Source organism: Microplitis mediator, chromosome 5 (genome assembly GCF_029852145.1).
Source record: "Microplitis mediator isolate UGA2020A chromosome 5, iyMicMedi2.1, whole genome shotgun sequence".
Classification (NCBI taxonomy): Eukaryota; Metazoa; Arthropoda; class Insecta; order Hymenoptera; family Braconidae; genus Microplitis; species Microplitis mediator.
The window spans coordinates 26,688,256-26,710,668 of NC_079973.1; the positions used below are offsets into that span (position 1 = coordinate 26,688,256).

A 22,413-nucleotide genomic window follows, 5' to 3' on the forward strand; every position below is an offset into this window, starting at 1 on the left:
ACATCAGCACTAGTAAGTCAGCTAACAGCTAGAAGAGCCAGCATCTACGTCGCTGATCGTGTTGCTACAAACTTCTACGTGTACAGTACATACGTCGTCGTATACTACAGTTCTTCTTCTTCTTCTTCTTCTTCTACTTCTTGGTCTGCTTATACATACCCACCACCTCCTATAAAGTTAAACTCAACTGACGTAGTTACGATTCAATGAGTCTTTATCCTCGGCACTGGTACAATAACGTCAACCGACGACGAGTACCCCCAAGAAGAAGAAGACTTGAACCTCGTAAACTTTTTAGTTCAGTTTATCTTGTGTTTTCAACAAATGTGGATCAATCAATGTCACAATCATTATTTGAACACAATAAATTTGAAACACGTGCTCATATACCAGTTACTTGAATAAGTGGAACTATTTCAGATAATTATTTATGTTTTGATAAAAAAATAAGAAGTAATAATTCAAGATATTGTTTTTTTTTCATTATCTAAAAATGATTTTATTGGAGAGTTTGGAGTACAACTGTCCTGGGATTTTTGAAAGCTCAGGTGAGTCATAAATCTTATTCATGATAAAGTGACAGTTCGGTTTAAATTTATAATTAATTATCATTTATAATAATGTATTTTGCATTTTAAATTTATAATTAAGCGGTTTGTTTATTTATTACGACACTTAAAAGCGCGCGTTTGAATACACGTGGCTGCTACTATGATTATTTATTTTTGTAGTTGATAATTTTGCGTCTTCGTTTGGTTAAAAATAATCAGAGCCACTTGAAGATATTTAAATATTTTATTTAAAATATTAATGAATTCAGAAAATACCTTTTAATAATTCGGGTTTACTAACAATGACTCAGTGAGTTGACTAATACTCGATAAAACCGGTGAATCATAAAAAAAGATTGTGATCCGCTTATCGTGATCTAAATTTTGTAATAAAATAAATATTTTTATCAGTTATCAATAACTTAAATATTAAAGGTGTGCTAATTATTATTTTTAGGATTTATAAGAGGTAAATTTGTGATACATATATTTATATATTACATGTGTAGATATGTAATGTTATGTGGTAATTATAATTTTAATGTAACGGGAATAAGACAGGAAATGAAGATAGAGACCCAGTGAAAATTGCGCACTTATTAAATTATGGCGATCTGCCAATGACAAGCTTCAGATCTTTAACTGCTGGTTTTATTTTTTTTAAATCAACCATCGGATTAGAGACCCGCACATACGTAATTTACATGTGGAGAAAAAAATTCAAAACCTGAATTCCCGCGCTTTTAGTTGCTCGTATAAATTAAAAAAAAAATAATTATAATTATCGGGATCAGAAGATCCAGTTTGAACAGATTATTAAATATTTTATCAGTGGCATTAATGCGTACGAGGAAAATAATCTGAGGAATAATGACAATTGTTATCAGAAAATAATTTATTGTTTTTTAAAATTATATTTCTTCACTTGTGTAAATTAACCATTTAAAAAATTCCTTATTATTGTGATTAATATTTTTTAAGACAGCAACTTTCAGTGAGTTTATTAAAATAAAATCTCGATGGCCTTCGTAAATGCAAATATTTATATTTGAATTATTGTATTTTGGATATAGACCTCGAAAAACTCAAAGGCTCGTCTTCGTTTTTAAATTTCTTTATACAAATTTATCGTGTCCTTGTAAAAATATTTATTTTTTTGTTTTTTATTTATTTAAAAAATACTGAACGACATTGCGGTTGCATGAACCCGGGTAAAGTTTCGCGGGGCCAATAACCTTAACGATAAATTTAGAAATATGGTCCACGTTCGATGACTTGGATTGATGCCACAAAGAAAGTAGCCAATATAAAAAGAATATATAAAGATATGTACATTTAATTAAACATGCAATGTATATAAATACATATTTTTAAATATTAATTCTTTGATATTTGTTATCGCGCTTACTTATAGATCTCCAGATAATGAGAACAATGACACCGATTTCGGTTGTGAAATAAATTTTCCCATTACCAAATCCTATATTTGATAAAATTATAATTTCAAAATTTTTTTTTCTATCTATCAAAACAAAATAACAAATAATAATAGTAAAAAATATTAAATACGCATATTGACTGCGTAATTTTCATTTTTATCTTTCCAACTTTATAAATTTTTATGTTTTATTTCCTCTACTTTTTTTTAAATGCGTAGTTTCAATGATACGCATTTTTTTTTATTGCTTATGTTTAATTATATCGTTCATTGTCGTACTTGTCACTTCCTCTGGTGCCATCGAACTCATTTTCACGACCTCGCACTGATAAAATAAACGTAAAAATAATATAAATAAAGAAAAAATGCATGTAAAATAAATATACAAATATATATACAGTAATAATATATAGTAAAACGGGAGCTGATAATTGGTATGAATTATTTCACAAAGCAGAGAGACAATGATATGATTCGCGATCCGCGAGGGTTTGAAACTCTTCCATGTCAATGAATTTTTCGTTTCTTTGACAGTAACAAAGAGCCCACGAGAAAATTATTTAAATACGGTTACAAAAATATACTATACAAAAAAAAAGGATTTCTTGGCGCGAAAAATTTTTTTTCGCTCCAAGAAAACTCTTCGCATTACGAATGGAAGACTAAAATTTTTTTGGAAGAAAAAAACTTTCTTGCGTCAGGAAATTTTTTTTTTCTGCGTACGTCTTGCAGTGGGCGTTTGAATCCGAAAAAAAAAATATATATCTCAAATTTATTGAACGCTTTCATTTTCAAAATATAATTTATAATATTTAAAATAAATAAACTTTAGAAAAAGTCATACCTTTATATTCTAATAATAATGAGATCGCTAGCATTTAAATTAGTTAATCGATAAAATTTGAATAATTATTAATTCAAGATTTATTAATACACTGACATTTAATCGATTTTGAGTATTTAACAGTCGCCCGACGACTTTAGGTATTAATGTTAATAATTAATTAACTCTTTACAGTCAATTACGTCAGGCGCATTAAAGAATGACAGCCTGTGAATATTCCCTTCAATAAAGTAAACAATATATCCATTGATATAATTTAATGAACATATTAATTATATAATTATTGCGTCACCGCTGAATTTATAAATCGTTTATTATTGTTATTTATTAATTGTGCTAGTGATTCATTTTTTTTCTAAGCCCGCGGATAATTGAGGCACTTTGTATATGTATATATTGGGGACGTTACAAAGATTCAAAAGGAGGAAAAGTAACGGGGCGAATAACGGTTCCAAATTTTATTCATCATCCTCATACTTTATTGTAAAAGTATCATGTCTCTTTTTCTCTCGTCCTCAAAGCAAAGGCTCATCCTCTCACGTATTCATTCTTCTCTACATCTAGTTTACTATTTATACAGTTATAAGTAAAGTAGTATCACATATATCACAATCAACAATAACAATAATAAATAATAACACGTTACTCAATTTGTTTTAGAAAAATAATCAACTTAATGACGTAGGCCAATTTTACAAAATAACAACAATTTCATTTTTTTTATTATAATTATCAGTCAAATTTGTTTCGTGTTTGCGTAATTAAGTGTTGATATTACACGTTATTATATCAAGGACTTCACATAAATTATTTACTGTATATATCATATACAAATATATAAAAAAAAGTAAGTAATGATAAAGGCAAAAATAAACTCATAATTGTTTGTAATTTTAGAAGAGTAATTATTTAAGTAATTACTATTGATTCAATAACTTTAAAGAGTTTCATCATTCGTCATTAATTGATAGCGGAAAAATAAAAAATAAACCGGTGATAATTTTTAAGTTTTATCTCGGTCGTTTATTTCCTTCTGTACGTTTTTTTTTCTTTTTTCAATCCTCAATTCTTTTTATTTGTGTTGTTTTGCCTTGAACTACAAATGACGCGTTCAATTGCCGCGGCTTATCCTCAAGAGTTTTCCTGGCGTCGCTTTATGATTCACGTGGTCTTCTAGGAAAATATAACTTTATTCCAGCGACCATAGTCATGACTGATGTGTACTTCCACGTGGTTTTATGTCATACGTCACGTATATATAAATAAATATGTGGATTTAATATTTTATAATAAAGATTACATGATGTGAGGAAGATAAAAACTGAAACCTGAGTCCGCAGATTTGAATGATGATACGGAAAAAATAAATTATAGATACGGAATTCTGTAGATCAATAGTTTTTTAATTACTGGGATAGACCATACATATGATTAGAATTAAATTGATCGTTTTTTCCTTGAAATTATGTGGTACACGTAGACAATTCTATGAGTTTTATTGGACATTTTCAGCACGTGAGGTCCCGCCTTCCCATGTGTGTTTTATAAATCTGTCTTTATTTATTTCCCTGTTTGTAAAACTCGCGTCTCCGTCTGGGTGATAAAAACGCGCGCAACTTTTCAATTCCTCCCGCGCATGCGTTCGGGCGGCGCGCACGCGCGAGCAAACCGCGCATGCGGTCAGAGAGAAATTAATTAGTGGCGGGGAAAATTAAATCGCCGTGTAAATAAAAATGATCGGGGAGCTGGTGGTCAGAGTGGGAGTTTACGTGGGTTTGTAGACCAGTGTACCGGTAGATGATGCTCGTCTGCAAGACGTACAGTCAGAAACTTATAGAAACTCGTCGATGAAAGACGAACAGTGTGCGCCTCTTATAATTCTCATCACCGTTTAATTAAATCACCCGCTAATTTCAAATAATTCTAATAAATAAATAAAACCGTCAGCTTGAGTCATAAAATTCAAAAATTACGGAAATGATAATTTATTTTTGTTTATTTGTTAATCATTCGGACGCGGTAATCGCGGAGAATGCAAGTGATTTTATATTATTTAGTAAGAATAAAAAAACTAAATTACGTTGATATTAAAAGATATATATTTGTAGCGACAATTTAAAAATACAAAAATTAATTTTCCCGGTTTTCGATTTTTGACTTCGGACAAATAAACCAGACTACTGCTTTATCGACGTTTTTAGTCTCGTGTGCGATTAATAAATGCCTATCGGGGATGACCCTCTTGTAAATTTAGTAAGTTTGTGTTTTGGTTAGTGCAGTAAAATAGAGAAAAAAGAGATTATTCGAGACAGAGAGAGAGAAATAGAAGCAGTTAGATTTCAGAGCGTGGAGGAGAGCATCACAGATCGTGGTGTGTCGGTTCGAGGTATCGCCGCGTGAATAAAATACCGGGAGATCACTTAACCCGACGTGTTTCCGCGAGGATAAGTGGCCAAAATTTATAAAATTGTTGTTAAAAATCAATACTTAAATTTTATTATCCTTTGGTTTTTTTCGTTCGTTAAATTTCCACGTGAGTGCTGGATTTTAACCTTAAAAATAAAAGTTTTATAAATATTATTGCGTACGAGTTTGCTAAAAACGGAGTGTAGGAGTTACGTGATTTCAAGTGACGACGGTTTTATTATATACAAATAATATATATTTATAATAAATAGTACGTGTATAAATAAATATACACGTACAGAATAAAACGGAGCGATGGGTGACGCGGTGATTAAAATGTTTATGGGAATTCGCGTAACCGATCCCATGGTTATGGGGACTTTTTTCCTGGGTGCTGCTATTGTTTTAATTGGATTTATCATCGGACGACGTTCTAGGACTTGCGAGAATACAAGTAAGTAATCATTTAAGTCATAATTTTAATTGTTATGGTTATGAGATTAATCAGCACATTGTTAGGACACTGGCTCCGATTCTGCGCAACCTGAAAAACCCGCGAAAATTTTACTATTTTTGATTTACCGGATCACTAAATTATAATCATCGGTTTCACTTTAATTACCCGGTGATGATATTTAAATGATTATCATTTTTTATATTTTAGTCATCGGACACGTAATTTCCCGATGAAATCACTCGGCATTAAGAAAAAAAAAATATTAAGTCAGAAAAAAAACCTTGGAGCGGACAGAAAAGGTTTTTTTTAGTATTAATGTTACTGGGAGCCTCGGTTCGTCTTTCTCGAAGGATTATTCTGCTTTAGCAACCTTTTTTGGCGGCAGCTGCATGAGAAAGCATGAGGCTGCTAAACTGGAGTGAGAGAGAGAGAGAGAGAAAGGAAGAGCGAGACCGAGAACCGGCGTGTCCAAGTGGAATGTGAGCTGAGTGCATGTGTACTGGAGATTTGGCTCCGAACGGAAGTAGTATAGAGAAAACATGAGGGCCCACGTGTATTCCCATGCCCGTTTTCAAATTTTATTTCTTTTTAAATTTACGAACAATGGGATGTCGGGCTGTGTAATTTGAAACTTCGAACTCTTGCGTCGACTACCAACATTATTTATATTTTTTAATCCGAGTTTTATTTCGGAGCTGAAAAAAAAATATAAAATAAGGTATTGATTTACGATATTTGGTTTAATTTGCGTAATAAATATTAAAACTAACGTGTGACAGAAAAACATTAAGAAGTTATACTAGCTAAGCTCCCTCGATTCAACGTAGCGTAAAAATAACTCGCGATGTGTTATATTTATCCTCGTTGCGACTCACACATTGCATCGGGTTGGCTCTTTTACTTCTTCTATTTCATTCGTATTACAGTACCACCAGTAGTTTGAGTAATCCAAGTAAAGGTCTATAGAAAAAAAAACATAAAATAAAAGCAAGTACATAAAAGACACGAGGGCTGTAGAGAAAATTAGCAGCTTACATGTCTGGAGTAAAAATACTATACCCACTGTATGGTAACAGATAAGATATAGAGTACAAAGACTGAAAGTGAATCGACTGTACTTTGGGTGTATTACGTTCAAAGTATTTTTTATTTAAAGTCTAAGTCCAAGTACAGAGCGACAGACTGCTCGCCACGTGGTGCAACTTAAACTTGTATGCATTTGAGAACTTATTTTCAGCGCCCACGTTGTTGCATTTTAAATATCATAAATGTATATCGCTTTACAATTGCTATTGTCGTTGGTTTTGTAAAGAATATGGATGCCTTCAAGTCCATATTGATTCACTTGTTGAAAACGAGTACTGGTAATTAGCCGTCTAATTGTCGGTATTGTTATAGAATTTTTTACCACGGCTTGTACAAAAATACTTTTTTGTCTCCTTTGTTTATTGTTACAACCCATGTACATGTGTATTTGCGATCGTTTTAATGTACAAGTTGACTTTGGCTTTAAATGCTCAACTCAATTGGCCTTCCAGCAGGTCAGGGAGCTAAATGAATCAGCAAGCCTGAAGAAATAACCGTGGAACGGATGAAAAAGATGACGAACCAGAGGAACAAGAGGAAGACGAAGCTAAAGCAAATGCACACGCAAATGAATATAAATATATATTATATTATTTCAAGGCGAAATATCAGTATTTTATTTATTCACACATTTTTGGCGACGATTGCGTTGGCGTCTTGACTTTGTGAATAAATTATTGCTTCACTGAATTTTTATTTATTTACTTTATTTATCTTTGGATTTTTTTATATTTATTTGGGCGTAGGGCGTAAATGGAATGATGACTTTAAATATGTATAATATATATTTAAGCAGGTAGTTTCAATGCTGAGTATAAATTAGCTTTTGGAAACGCCGATTGAATAGAAAATTGGCTTCCTATTGGTTAAATTGTCAATGGAATAAATGTATGTTGGAGGTATCGTCGTAATTAATAAGAGTTTTGAAATATTTGAACATAAATTATGTGGATTTGGTATCACGATTCATGGGATAGATTTTAAATAAAATGGTATTTTCAATTGGTTGTAGAACCCAAGGAACTTGAGTTTCTTATTAATTAATTGAAGATAAAATTTTTCATATTTATTTAAATGATATGCGCCGACAATTGTCAATAAGAGAATGATTAAGAAGTCGTGGATATATTTGTTGTCGTCTGGGTTGTAATTCTGCGGTTGTAAAAACAAAGAGAGCAAAAAACAGTGAAAATTTATGCTTTTACTTTATGATGAGTTAGTAAACAAATGTCATAAAGCGACAGTCTTATCACGATTATTTAACAAATTGTTAAATTATAAACTTCCTAAATAATATTTTTTATCTGTTGAAAAACTTGAAAGATAATTTCTGACTGATAGCATTTATTTTATTTGAATGCTTCCATAATTGCATTGGGTCGTCGTAAAAAATATTGATGCAGGTGCAATTTATTGTCCGCGGTTATGGTTTAATTTAATGAAGTAAACTTTAAAATAATCAGTAATTAATAATTTGCTTACGTAAAAAAAAATATTAATGACGAGCAGATGAAATGCAAGTAAATATTTGCCCCGTCTGATATTTAAAATTTATATAAATAATTTAAGTGCGTCGCAATTTCAATTATCAGTAAAATGTATTTTTAATCCGATGAAATTGAAATAAATTATTCGTTTATTCTTATCAGCACGCTTTTAACCGCGTAATTTTATGAAAAGGGGAAAGAAATAGATAGGATCCATAAAATATTTGATATGTCTACAAATATTATTTTTCCTCGACCTATAAAAAAAATACATATATTTATAAAAAGTAGAGAAATATATTAAAAAGCACTCTGTGTTGCTGATGTTCGAATCGATAGTTACCATAGGTAACTATTTCACAACTTTTATTTTCTCCTTCGTTTTCCACGTGTCCTGAAATTATTGCTGGCGTGTGTGTGTACATACGATCCTGTATCGCTCCTCTTTTCCACACGGACAAAGCTAATATTAGACACATCTATATACTTTACGTATTTATCTAGATGTAGATAGCGATTCTAACTCACGTGACACAATAAAGGCTTCGCTGTATATGCATATCAGTGAATAAAATATGCACATATAATTTGTTGTATTAATTAATAAAAATTTATATACTAATTATTGATTATCACGACTGATAATTTTAAAGATGAAACATTGCACTAATAGTATAGGGGAGGGAGGGGCAAAAGGAGGTACTTAAGAAAATACCAAGTTTTCGAGGACTCAAATACGCTAAATCTTTTTTTTTTTTAATGATATTCAAAGTAAATAGAAGAAATTTTCAGATACCGTTGAAAAAAAAAATTTTTCATTTCTGCGGGCAAAATGGGGTACCCCTAAAAAAGGTAAAAAAAAAAATTTCTGGATTTTAAACGAATTTGATTGAGTTGAATTTTTTTTAAGTAATTTACATGAAGAAAAATTATATTTTACATGTTTATTGAATACAAAAGAAGAAAAAAAAATTTTAATAGTTTTTATCATAAAACGAACGTCATTAATATTTTTCAATTGACAATTGATTTTTGAAAAAGTTTATCAAAAAAAATTCAAAGTAACGCTTAATTATATTTACAGAAGTGATTTTGGAATGTTTAAAAACCATTTAAAATATAAAATTTTTTTTTATCAAATTTTGGGGATACCCTGTTTTGCCCCCCCCCCCCCCTTCCTCTATAACAATAGGGAATAACAAATTTAAATAGTGATTTACTGTCTATTGGAAAATTTCAATGACACCGACAATTATCAGTAAAAATCTAACATCTCTCATTTCTACTAATTACTTAATCCTCTGTAAAATAATATTTGACTTCACACTTGGGAAAATTTTGTTTCTCGCCAAGCTTACAGTATATATTTTAAATTTGGGAAAAACCCATCCTAATTACGTCTGACGACTTCAGGTACTTGGGTCCATTGAAGGACATTGTAGTATAATGAGACCCAAGTAGTTTGTATTTGGTAATGAGTTTGTAATTTAACGATTGTCATCAATGCGAAATGAGTGTGAATACATTCAAAAATTTTGGGTATAGATAGGAGAAAAAAAAGAAGGGGTTGTTAGTCTCACCTTAAAAGTTTTAGGGAATAGATCAGTCTTCAAGTTTGCCCATCACGGACGAAGCTGCGACATTCAAAATATTTCTATAACTTAGCTAACTTTACTACAGTGATCATTGCTTATATATAACTTATAAAGTTCTCACGATTGATAGTTCTCGATACAAATTATTACACAATTTTAATAATAACATCAGGTAATAAAGTGGTTCAACAATAATTTATTTTCTATCGCGAGTATAAATAATTTAACAGTTCAATTCTTCATTAGCAGTATGAACTTTGTCATAGTTTTTTCCAAGTATATTAAATAATCCCACTGAAAGTAACATTTATTTATGAAGATTTGAATTGAATAAATTATCTATTGAATAAATGAGCATATTTGAATATATAATATTATTTTATCTAATAAATTTTTTTATTTGATTTACAGATGAGCCAAAATCTGATGAAAAAATTCAAGAACCTGAAATCCAGAAATCAATCAACACCAACAACGAACGGAATATCGGTGGTCATAAACGTGCGAAGAATAAAAAACGTCGTGAAGCTCAGCAAGAGTTCACTCATTCCTGGGTAGTTGGTACTCTCAAGGGCCATACTGGACCAGTTTTGGACATAAACTTCTCCAGTGACGACAAATTTCTCGCTAGCTGTGCTGAAGGTATTTATAATATTCAAATTCGCTTGCTTGTTATTTTTTTTAAATACGTACACACCACGTGCCCTTAAATTCCTCTATTTACTTTAATAAATCTCACACAGTTTGATGTCCCGTATTCGGACCATTCGATGCATCATTTAGCACTTAGACTAGAGCTTAATTAATTCACAATTTAACTGCGGTTCGCTAAAATTTTATAACATCCCCCTTTTAGCTTTTAGATTGTACTATTAATTTTAATGAGCAACAATTGATATTTAAATGAATTCCTAAAAAATTAATTATTAAAACTGTACCCACACTGAAGTTGATGAAGAAATCGGAAATGTATGATTTATTTACCTAACAAAAATTACTCAATCATGTTAATGACACTCTTTTCGCGCTCTATTTATTCTCGATCTGAATTTTTTAAAATTACCACTGTACTTAAATTGACTTGTTTAATTTCAAATGAAACCATTCCTTGATTAAAAATCAATATTTAGATTTTCCATAAAATGGTTTCATGAATTTTCAATGTACCTGAAGATCGGAACGTTTTTCCCGCAACAAAAATGAAAAAAATCCATGTAATTCGACTATAAGATTTTTGGCTGACTTACCAACATCTGTAAGCGAACATTTCAAAAATCTAGTTATTCCGTAGATTTTTTACTTTCCAATTTTTGTTTTTTTTTTCGTTGCGCAAAAAATGTTCCGATCTTCAGGTACATAATTTTCAATAATTTCCACTTAACAAAATATATAAGTATTTGCCTTATTGTTCTATTTAATAATACCTTCAATGCTAAATGTTTTTTATCTTGTTACCAAGAAGTACACTCTATCTAAAAGATCGTAATAGGCTTCAGAGTAAGTACTTCGGCCATGAAAAAAAAAGTGCATTCAATTGAAATAGAGTTTCTATTTATATAGATATTTTTTGTCAACGATGCATTTAGTTATCGTTATCATCCAATGGCGGTTACGTGATTTTGAATTTAAAAAAGTAAATATGCATAAATAATAATGCATTTGAAATAAATTGTACAGTTAAGAGTATGAAAAAAAAATTCAGTTCATCTTAACCCCTTAAGATCTCTGAACTCGGTGGTTTGGGTCATGAATGCTCACCTCAGCTGTTCATCTTTTAACGAATGACTCTACTACTAGTACTAGTTCTTACATTACATTGCATTACATTAGACGGTCTATACGAGTCCACGGAGAATCGTAATCGTGAGTAACGGTAGTCCAGAGTGGGTTACTGTGGCTCCTTACATTAGTTACACGATAGTACTTTGCTGAGACCCCGTTATCGTAAAGATACGAGGGAATTATTTATACAATAATTTACAGTAATCAAGTGCAATGAAAGCAAGTTTATTTTTAAATTAACTACAAGTACATTTTAATGTCTATGTATTTATACTTAAAAACCAATCGAACATTTATTTGCTTTGAAAATTTTAAATCATGTAGATTTTGCTCCTGTGCATGGTTTAATCTTTTGAAAAAAAACTAAAGCAGCTCAAAAATAGTTTAAATGTATACATTTTTTTTGTAGAATAAAATAATTCTGAGGAAGAAAGTGATTAAACAGAATGATTTAATCGCATTCTTCCTGTTCAATTCCTAAATTACGTACACTGTCGAGACAGAGAGATCATGAGAGATTATGTTGAACACCCGAGAAAACATTTCATTTCCTCACGGGTAAAATGATATATACAGCTAGCTTAGTGTTATTTAGATGGCGAAGAAAAGAAATGAAGGAAAGAGTCACTACTTTTTCTTATTCCTCTTCTTCTTCTACACTACTCTCTCAAACGATGATTTCATAATAATCCAACGGTATCAAACAACCGTGCGAACAGGAATCGTCTCTCCCGTTATCGTACTTTCAACCTCATATTTATCATTTTTTTTTTTTTTTTTGCTGTTAATAAATTTTATAGTCAAAACATGAATCCAGCGACCTTGGCACATGTTTCTAAGGTTATCAGCCTGGTTAAATAAATGTGTGTATGCCATTGCTGAATTTTATAACTTATTAGCAAAAAAACAATTGTCAATGATATCAATCATTTGTTATAAGAACGGCAGTTACATACATACATTTTTTATTCAAACTCTTACACGACCTCTTGAGAGACTTAGTGTATCTACTTGACCTTGTTTATACCTATAATTCTTTTTTTTTTCTTTTTTTTAAATAAATTTTAGCAACAGACATTGACTTTGAGATCGTCACACTTTGGAAAAAAAAAATTAATTTGATCGCTTCATTTTATTAGTCAAAAAAAAACTCGACGAATTTCACATGTCATGTCCCACTTCCTATCATAGATTTCGTTTGAGAACTATTCCTCTAAAAAATTTCGTACTTAACGGGTTATTTTTTACAGAAAAATTCTCCGCGTGTAACGCTGGAATTTTTTAAATGATCTATCTAAATAAAACTAATCCTTTATGTTATTATAATAGTCATTACAAGAGTGCTGAATTAATCATGAGTGAATTTATGTTTTTTTTTTAATACGTAAATAATCAACTTCAAGGTCGGGTACCAAAACAAAAAAATTCTGATGCATGTGTTTTGTATACGTGTGCCTAATTAATAGATTTACTACTATACAAAAAAAATACTTATAAATATATACATACTCTATGTAAATAAAATAAGAAAATTTATAAGAATTCAAAATAATGAAAAAAAAAAATTAAAAATTAAATAGCCAGGTGAATTTATATTTTCTTTGTGTATAATAAAGATTGCAGCCTGTTGCCGAAGGATACGCTGAAGGACAACGCGGACGAAGTGATAAATAGTTCCAGAAAATCATCACCGTCAGTCATTCATTGCGGCAAGAAGACCAGCAAGAAGACCGGCAAGAAAGACACTACAACATCCAGGAAAAAGAACTCCAGTCGTGTCAATAAACCTGCAATGATTAGAAGTTGTAGTAGCGGTGGCAGTAGCATCAGAAGCAGCAACAGCAACAGCATCAGCAGTAATAGCAGCAGTAGCAGCATGGAGTCTGTTTCTTCAATAAATGATCAGACTGTATTGAGTCGCAGACAGAAAAAAAACCGACGTGCATCTGGCGATCCAGATCTCGTGGTTTATAATCGTAATCTTCATCATAATGTCAATTGTCTGAATCTACCGCTCCATCATTATCCGATTCAATATACTCCAAGGTTTGTGGATGATTTTCCGCCACTGATAATGTCGCCATATGAGATCCAAAATCAGGAACTCATACATCAAACAATCCCGAATCACATAAACAACAGCTTTTACGGAACCACTACAGCAAACAGATTGAATTTCATTCCTTTAAGCAAGCCAGTTTCCAATACTTATGCGAAAACTTATCAAATTGTAGGTAATTCAATGAATACAGTTCAGTACTGTAAATATTTCGAGTGTTTGAAGTACATGAGTCACTCTACATTGATATTTAAATTAAAAACTTTGACACACCCGACACATTATTTACAATGTCTGGGTTATTTGTATAAAAATGACCTCAAAAGTACTGGTGTTTCTTTTTTATATACACCTCACCAAGAATTAATACAATACTTTTATGGTCATGCCGAAGAAGAAAGAGAAAAATTCTATTATAGGCGGCGAAAATGTTTGAACGTAAACGCAAAAATTTTCATCCCTAACAGTTTGAATCACAAACCAAAAAGTGCCACAGGCATTAGTAATTCTGTCGAGAGTTCGGATTTGGAGTCAGAGTGTTCTTCAGACAGTGAAAAAAGTGAATCTTCGGCTTCATATTTGCTGTACTCTGATGGAAAAGTCGACCCCATGCTGCTGATTCTGAGTTATTTGGACGCAGTCGACAGAAATAGAAAAAATACTGCCGAACGCGAATGTGTAAGATGTTCCAAAAAATTCTCCATTGATCTATCAACTGGTGAATACAATTCAAAGGAAAAGTGTAGATATCATTGCAATAGTGAAATGGACTTATCCCCGATAAATAACAGCAAAGTGCGTAAATGCTGTCGAAAACCAAGAGATTCGAAAGGATGCATTGAAGCTGATTTTCATATTTGGAGTGGAGTTGAACCAGGCGTCAACGGTCCATTTCACGGGTACATGACTACACAACCTTTGAAATCTTCAGGCAGTAATAGAAGAATGTTTGACGTGGTTGCTTTGGACTGTGAAATGTGCATCACAAGTAATGGTTTTGAACCCACAAGACTTACAGTGGTACAATTAGACGGTTCAACAATCTACGACGCGTTCATCAAGCCGGACCACGAAATAATTGATTATAATACCCAATTTTCGGGTATTCGCGCAGAAGATCTTCAAGGCGCTAGAACACTGCATGACGTTCACCGAGATCTGCAAACATTCATCCATGCAGATACAATTATAATTGGACATGGCTTGGAAAACGATCTCAGAAAGTTGAAAATCTTGCATGAAACCGTACTTGATACTGCATTTATATATCCGCACAGGTATGGGTTTCCAAATAAAACCAAGTTGAAGATTTTAGCAGAAACTGAATTGCACCGAACGATACAAAGCGCCGAACATTGCGCCCACGAAGACGCGCAAGCGGCAATGGATTTGGCACTTAACAAAGTTCTCGAAGACGTGGGAAAACGAAAATAAATAATTTAATTAAAGACTTAATATTAGTGTGTGTACAAGTTAAGTGAAATCTGTGATACATTTATATGTATGTATACTAAAAGTGATGTTTACATTGCCCACCTTTACTTATATATACTTGTCTTCATATTGATGGAGACATTGTAAGCAAGTGTTATTTTATGTCATTTTAAATTCAACTATTCACAGTATTCCATAACTAACAAAATTATTTTCATTTGTTTACTGCGTATTAGATACTCATTTTATTTGTCATCTATCACTTGTCACTCATCAGAGACTTTTGGATGTTTAATGATATTAGTATTGATGAGAGGTATTGTATGTAAATAATTGTATATAAATGTATGACTGTTGCGTGAATGTGGTGATAAATTTAAATGTGATTTTCAATTTGTACAAATTTATCATCTTAATAATCATTATTCGCTCTAGGATTATATTATTTTTCACTCATTCTTATCGGCAGCATAATGTATTTATTTAAATAATTTAAAACTAAACCGTATAAATCACCACACATCAATTCATCGAATATAAAATATTCGAGTTTATTTTTTCTACTGATATACGGAAGTATTTTTCTCTTTATCTCAAAACAATTGTTTTTTTTTTCAATTCAAACGGCTGTGCGCTTCCATGAATCTCATGTTGCGATTATTTAATTGAAAGGTGATTTAAATGAAGAAAAAAATTTAAGAAAAAAGTGTCTTAAAAATATATGACGTATTGATTTATCTTTTTATTGTTTTGTCTTCCGTTGGATTACTCCTGCTTTGACAAAAAGACTTGTTACTTATAAGTTTAAGTACTAGGCTATTATTTATTTTTTCATTGTTTTTAAATTATTGTGTACAAGATCACGCATAAACTTGACCGCAATATTTAAAAATTATCGCGCTACAATAATTAAGATATTATCAAGTGTAGATAATTAATGAACGGTCTATATTGATATTGAAAGTAATGGTTCTTAATTACATATTTTTTAATTAAAACAACACACTTTCACGTTCCACGGAAAAGAATTTTTTAAATTTATCATTTCATAAATTTCAGTCATCGTAATTTATTAAAAATACCTCGGTTTATATATTTTGTATATACAAACGAATGTTGCGTTAAAAATTTAAAAAATTTTTAAGTCAAAGATAAATCAATACAAAACGATATTAATTAGTTGTATTACGTATAAAACTGTACATATAAATCGCTAAGTTATTAATGTAAGATTATTTTTATAATTATTGTATTAAGACTTGATATATTTATAATATAACTGTAATATACAATCATATTAATATACGTTTTTTTACTTAATCTATAAAAAAAAAATGTTTTATTTATCAATCTATACTTAACTATTTATATTTATTTAGTTTTTATTTTAAAATCCTAATTCCCTTGTAAATAAAATCCTAAGTGTGAAATTCATCGAGAGTCAGCTCAGGTGTGACGTATCTCATCGGCCTTTAAAACTGACCTAACCAGCAGTTGTAGAACTTGGTCTGAATCAATTGCAACATAGAATCCATTATAAATGATAATAATTCGCCAAAGTTGGTGAAAACATCAAGAAAAACATGTCTTGAAATTTATTTTCGCAATTGAATTTATACTGCTGAGGACTACGTATGTAATTTTTATATCCTTAAATTGGTGAAGACGCGTTCCCGTCTCTTGTATTTCTTAATTTTTATGTCTTTTAATTTGTCAACATCGTTTCCTCAACTTGAATCAACTTTTTTTTTTTATTTTTTTTGTCTTAATCCTTTTGATTTCTATATAAGTCGTGATTTTAGTCACAGGTGATCTGAAATTATTTTACTACTTTCCTCGAATAAATTAAACGTTCTCTATATACGGGCCGCTAATTTTTGAGATTAACGCCGTGTAGTCACTTAAATTCATTCTATCAACAATTAGTGTTGCATTAATTCGCCTCACACTTTTTTCCGACATTTCAATTTGTAAGAAAAATTTAATATGATTAATTAGAAAAAAAATACGTTGTTTTAAATAAAATTAAATATATACTTACCAAGGAACAATTCTAGATATACTTCGAGTCAGGGACACCAGCAGCTGTTTTTTCTATTTGTTTTTTTTTAGTCAAAGCTGCTACGGTATATTTTACAGGTGACAAATAAATTTATCAGTTATATATTTAATATTCTCAAACAGTTAACTTGGGGAATATTTTACGTTTCTTATCGTTATTTATTAAGATATACAGTTTAAATAAAAGTGATATTCCATGAATTTTATGTATAAGTAATGTAATTTTATAAGTAAATATTTGATAGATCGCTAATAGAATATTTAACGACTATCTTTAAGTATATATTGTTCTTTTTCAATTAACATTAGAGCATTTTTTTATCGTGAGTAATATTTTATTTTAAGGAAATAATGTTTTATATAACAGTAATATACGAACTAGATATATATTTTATTTAAAAGTGTGTTAATCTACTTTTAATAAAGACTACTATTAATTTTTTATAAATTTCTCTATTTACTTATCGCACTTGCCGACAATTTAAATATCCACTTAATAATATTTAGATAAAAATGAAATTTAATTTTTATAAAAAAAACTACCAGGTATTTTACTACATTAAGTTATTCATATTTTTTTTATTCACATGAACAAAAAAATTACTTTTAACTTTTACACTTATATAAACAATAAAATAAAAATAAATGATCGAGCATTAAAAATGGAAATGTTTATTTTTTGTTGCTCAACTTTAAAAAAAAAAAATTTTAACTGAAGATCTGAAATGTGAATTCATCCGTCATGGCCATCGTTCTCCAGGTGAACGAACTTAAAATTTAGCCGAAAACATTAAAACCTAAGATCTATAATTTATAATTTACTTGATCTCCGAAAAAGTAAAATAAATTCGAGCGCAGAGTTGATCTTGATATTAATCTTCAGCGAATCAAGGTTTCCATATAAATTAATTCCTGTGAAAGCGAATAAACTCAGAGGATCTAAAGATTCATTATAAATGACTCATGTGTAGTTATATATCCTCATAAACCCACTCTCGAATTGAATAAAATAAATAAATAAAAAAAAAAACTAAATGGGAAATGAAAAAAGACCACGAGTGTATATTTGTAACTAGGTCTTTAACTGGGGCAGTCAGCCAGTGTCAGTTGATTTTAGAGGTTTACACCCATGTTAAACATAATAATGATAACAACCACAGCAACTCGACTGAACGGATTTAAAACGGTGAAAATACAGCAGTATTATATATATATATATGTACAAGTCGTTACAACTTTCTTTCTTGCTCTCTCGAGCTATCGTCAAAAGCCACAACGAGAACATTTGCCTGGCTTATTGGTCTGTAAACCTATAGAAACGACAAGTTTACGAACTTTCTCCTTGTAGACTGGTCACGAGCTGGAAATCGTCCGACCGCCATCATCTGTATTTAGATTTTTTATCATATTTCTTTAAGGACATTAACACCCACACGTCAAGAGTAATCTCCGTGCATCAGCATTACAACAAAGAAAGATGCGTTTTCATGCCTTCACTCATTTCTCTTTGTAAAAGTTTTATCCGATTGTAAAATCCGCTTAATTGTCGATATTATTTTTTACCGGGTAATTAAATTTTTATAATTAACCAGTAATTAAATCTAAATGTTTTATTTTTTATCTAGCAGGTAACAAATGCCGGGTTTATTTATCACCTCAGTAAATGTTTAGCTACAAAGTCACGTTTAAGTTATTTGTGATAATTTTGTTATCGTAAAGAGAAGCTTATAATATTTTTTTATTCATGTACGTGACCAAGTAATTAACAATGGCATGCTCGATGATACGAAAGTGAAGATTTTAGTTTCGTAATTATAAAACAAACGTCGGCGTATCCAAGTTGACAAGACCTCCTTATACCTTTGATTTCCCAATCGGTTTTAACTGAGACGACCCCTCACCTGGCCACCTACCACGTAATTTTTTTTTTTTTTATGTGCAAATAACTCGAGCCGATACAAGTTGTATTGATGTGTATCGATTAACACACAACTATACAGGCCCGTGTTAAAGCGATTACAAAATATATTACGAGTCTTTAATATAGATTGACATTAGAAATTTTTTTTTAGAAAGCTCATCATCTTTCGAACCTTTGGTTTAACTTTTATTGTTTTTTTATTTTTATTTAAATAATATATAAATTATTTAAAATAACGATGCTGTCATTTGCATGACAAAGCGGATGATCCTGAGATGCCTAAAAAAGTAATCGGTTGCGAAGGTAAAAAAAATAAAACTCATGACACAGTTACTGAAAATTTTAACTCTTTATAATAATAAAAAAGAGAAACAATAAAAATATAAATATATAAGGCCACGTCCAGAGATTTTTAAAAAGCCTCAAGTTGCTTAATTTTTATTTAAGCTGAATATGAATACATGGATTTTAAATTACAATTTTTAAAATTAAACAGAATTAACGTTTTTTATAATAAAAGTGTTTTGTTACGCTTTTTTTTATTTATTTATTTTTTTTTTTTGAGTACAATAAGGAAGCAAAAGAAAACAAAAAAACAAATAATAACAACAATTGAAGAGATGAGTATTGAGAAGAATAAAAAGTGATGACTGTAGTTCTGAGATTGTCCAATCCAGCAGAATGACTCATTAAAGTGATCGAAGCGTTTACAATGACGCTTTCTCTTGGAAACGAGTGACTTCTTCTTGGTTTTTAAATAAATAATTTAAACACTCGATAAACCCCAAGGAATTTCCCTCTGATCGTTACCGCGAACCGAAGAAAATAAGAAAAACTACACTGATAATAATAAATAAAAAGTAATTATTGGGTACTCAGGTACTTTTATTATTTACTTTATTAGTCTTACGACTTATAGAGCCACAGGGGGGCTGCACTCGTTTACTCTCTTTACATACCAAGGCCGTCTATAATAAAACTGGGAGCTCCCATCCGTTAGAGCTCAGCTCTTCTGCTTTAATAAAATTAATAATCAAATAAACCTAGACCCTTTTACTAACTATTTTAAACCCCTATTCATATAAGATATGTGTGTATATGTTTCCACATAACACTATTAATCTACCCCTGATTAAACAACTGAATTCGATCGAATTAAACAGAATTAAATTTTTAATTCTATTTAATTCAGATAAATTCTGTTAATTCGGTACCTAACTTAAAAATGAATTCTGTCTAATTCGGCAAAAAACCAGAATTTGTCAAAATTAAAACGAATTTAAATAATTCTATTCGGTTTAATTCTGATTAATTCGAAAATAATTCTCCAATTTCTGGTTCTGAATCCGAATTGAACTGAATTAAAAACTGAACAAATTTGAAATTTTTAAATCGGTTTTATTCTGTTTGATTCAAATTTAAATTTTCAATTCAGTTGAATTCTGTTTTGCAAAATTCGACAGAATATAACAGAATTGAAATTTTTAATTCGGTCGAATTCATTGTTTAATCAGGGACATTATCAGATAACTTGTACATAGTTATCGCAAGTTCTATTTTCGCAGTACGTTACGAATAATCGATTATAGACTTAGTAGCTCACTGACTTATAATAACATTACTGTCCTTGACTATCCTTAATCTTCAATAAAATAACATCCGATTTAGACAGTTTTGAGTTTAATCCGCAAATTGTTATTTCAAATTCAAGGTATCATTTTATTTCCCGCCTAATAAAAATAATTATTCTTCATCAATTGTAATATTTTTAAATTACATTTACCTTTTATTTATATTGTCGAGGATAAACCAATATACACAATTCATATATGTATATATATATATGCTACAGACAACTTTTTCAAGGCTGTCATTTGTCAAACTCGAGAGGTAATTGACCGAGGTTCAATGCTTGCTCATCTTTATAATTTAATAATTTTTTTTTTAAACTTTATTAATATATGGAGTCTTTATTAACCCAATGATACTTTATTTTAAAAATTTATTTCATTCTACAATGAGCTAAATAAATTATAATTAGCATTAAAAAACGATAATCAGCCTGATAATCTAATCGCGAGAAAATTAACCGATAGATATTCATTTAAAATATATATTAATTCAAAATATTTAAGTTATCTTTGAATATTTTATGGCATGCTTGTGAAATATTATTATTACTATTTACATATTATTTTTATCTAGATAAAAAAAATCACATGTAGTCGTTTATCAAACAAGTTAGTTGTGTATTGATGTCATTCTGGATAATATTAATTTTATCAAATTCAACTCAAGGACAATAATCATTAACGAACTATTCTCTGTAATATTTTCATCACCGCGTATAGTCACGGATTCACTGTCTCATCTTAAATATATATGTATATGATTATAAAAATACATATATAGTATATAAATCTCATAGATTTCATTAATTATAAATTCACAAGTTATATTTAAATGCATTTAATGAAAAATTAATAATGCCAATTACGAAACTTGTCACATTTCATTACCGTTACGTCAACAATATATTAAATTAATAAATATATACTTATATTTATAAATAGATTTTTTTGCATCTGATAGTCGCTCGTAAAACTGCTAAATGTCCAGCGAACCAATAAAAAGTTTTAATAATTATTTATGTTTCAAAGCTATTTGTCTATTTTAGTGTCGATTATATAAAGTTACGTCTTATTCAATCTGCTTTTATGTAATCATAACAATTTATACCTTACAATGTATCTGGTGTGATACATATATGTATAATTTCATATTTTATCTCACTTATACATTATATCAAGGTAAAATAATGCAGAATATAATTATCGCCCAACTTTTAATTCAAAATTTGAATTTTATATTATTTTATTATTAATATATATATATATATATATATATATATATATATATATATACATTTTTTTATTATAATTTCTTATAAGTAATCAATAATAAAAATTAAGAATTCCAGTAATAATTAATAAAATATTCACTTTTATCGACAATTCAAATTCAAATTTTTTCGCGCCACTAATTTCGCCCAACTTTTAACTCAAAATTTGAATTTTATATTTTTTTATTATTATTATTAATATATATATTTATATATTTTTTTATTATAATTTCTTATAAGTAATCAATAATAAAAACTAAGAATTCCATTAATGATTAATAAAATATTCACTTTTATCGATAATTCAAATTCAAATATTTCGCGCCGCTAATTTCGCCCAACTTTTAATTCAAAATTTGAATTTTATATTTTTTTATTATTATTATTCAT

General features: G+C 29.8%; 1 protein-coding gene across 3 annotated transcripts in view; it reads left to right on the forward strand.

The window, feature by feature from the left end:
- Window positions 1-22,413, forward strand: part of LOC130667593 (transducin beta-like protein 2) — a 27,628-nt gene continuing 5,215 nt past the window's right edge. The window contains exons 1-3 of one of the 3 annotated variants that reach the window (XM_057469263.1): window positions 1-548; window positions 10,276-10,506; window positions 13,263-16,372. In XM_057469263.1, coding sequence (XP_057325246.1) covers window positions 494-548; window positions 10,276-10,506; window positions 13,263-15,139 — 2,163 coding nt within the window. In that variant the 5' untranslated portion in view covers window positions 1-493 and the 3' untranslated portion in view covers window positions 15,140-16,372. Of the gene's footprint in view, window positions 549-4,602; window positions 5,694-10,275; window positions 10,507-13,262; window positions 16,373-22,413 lie in introns of those variants that run through there. The other 2 variants (XM_057469262.1, XM_057469264.1) reach the window with 2 other exon arrangements.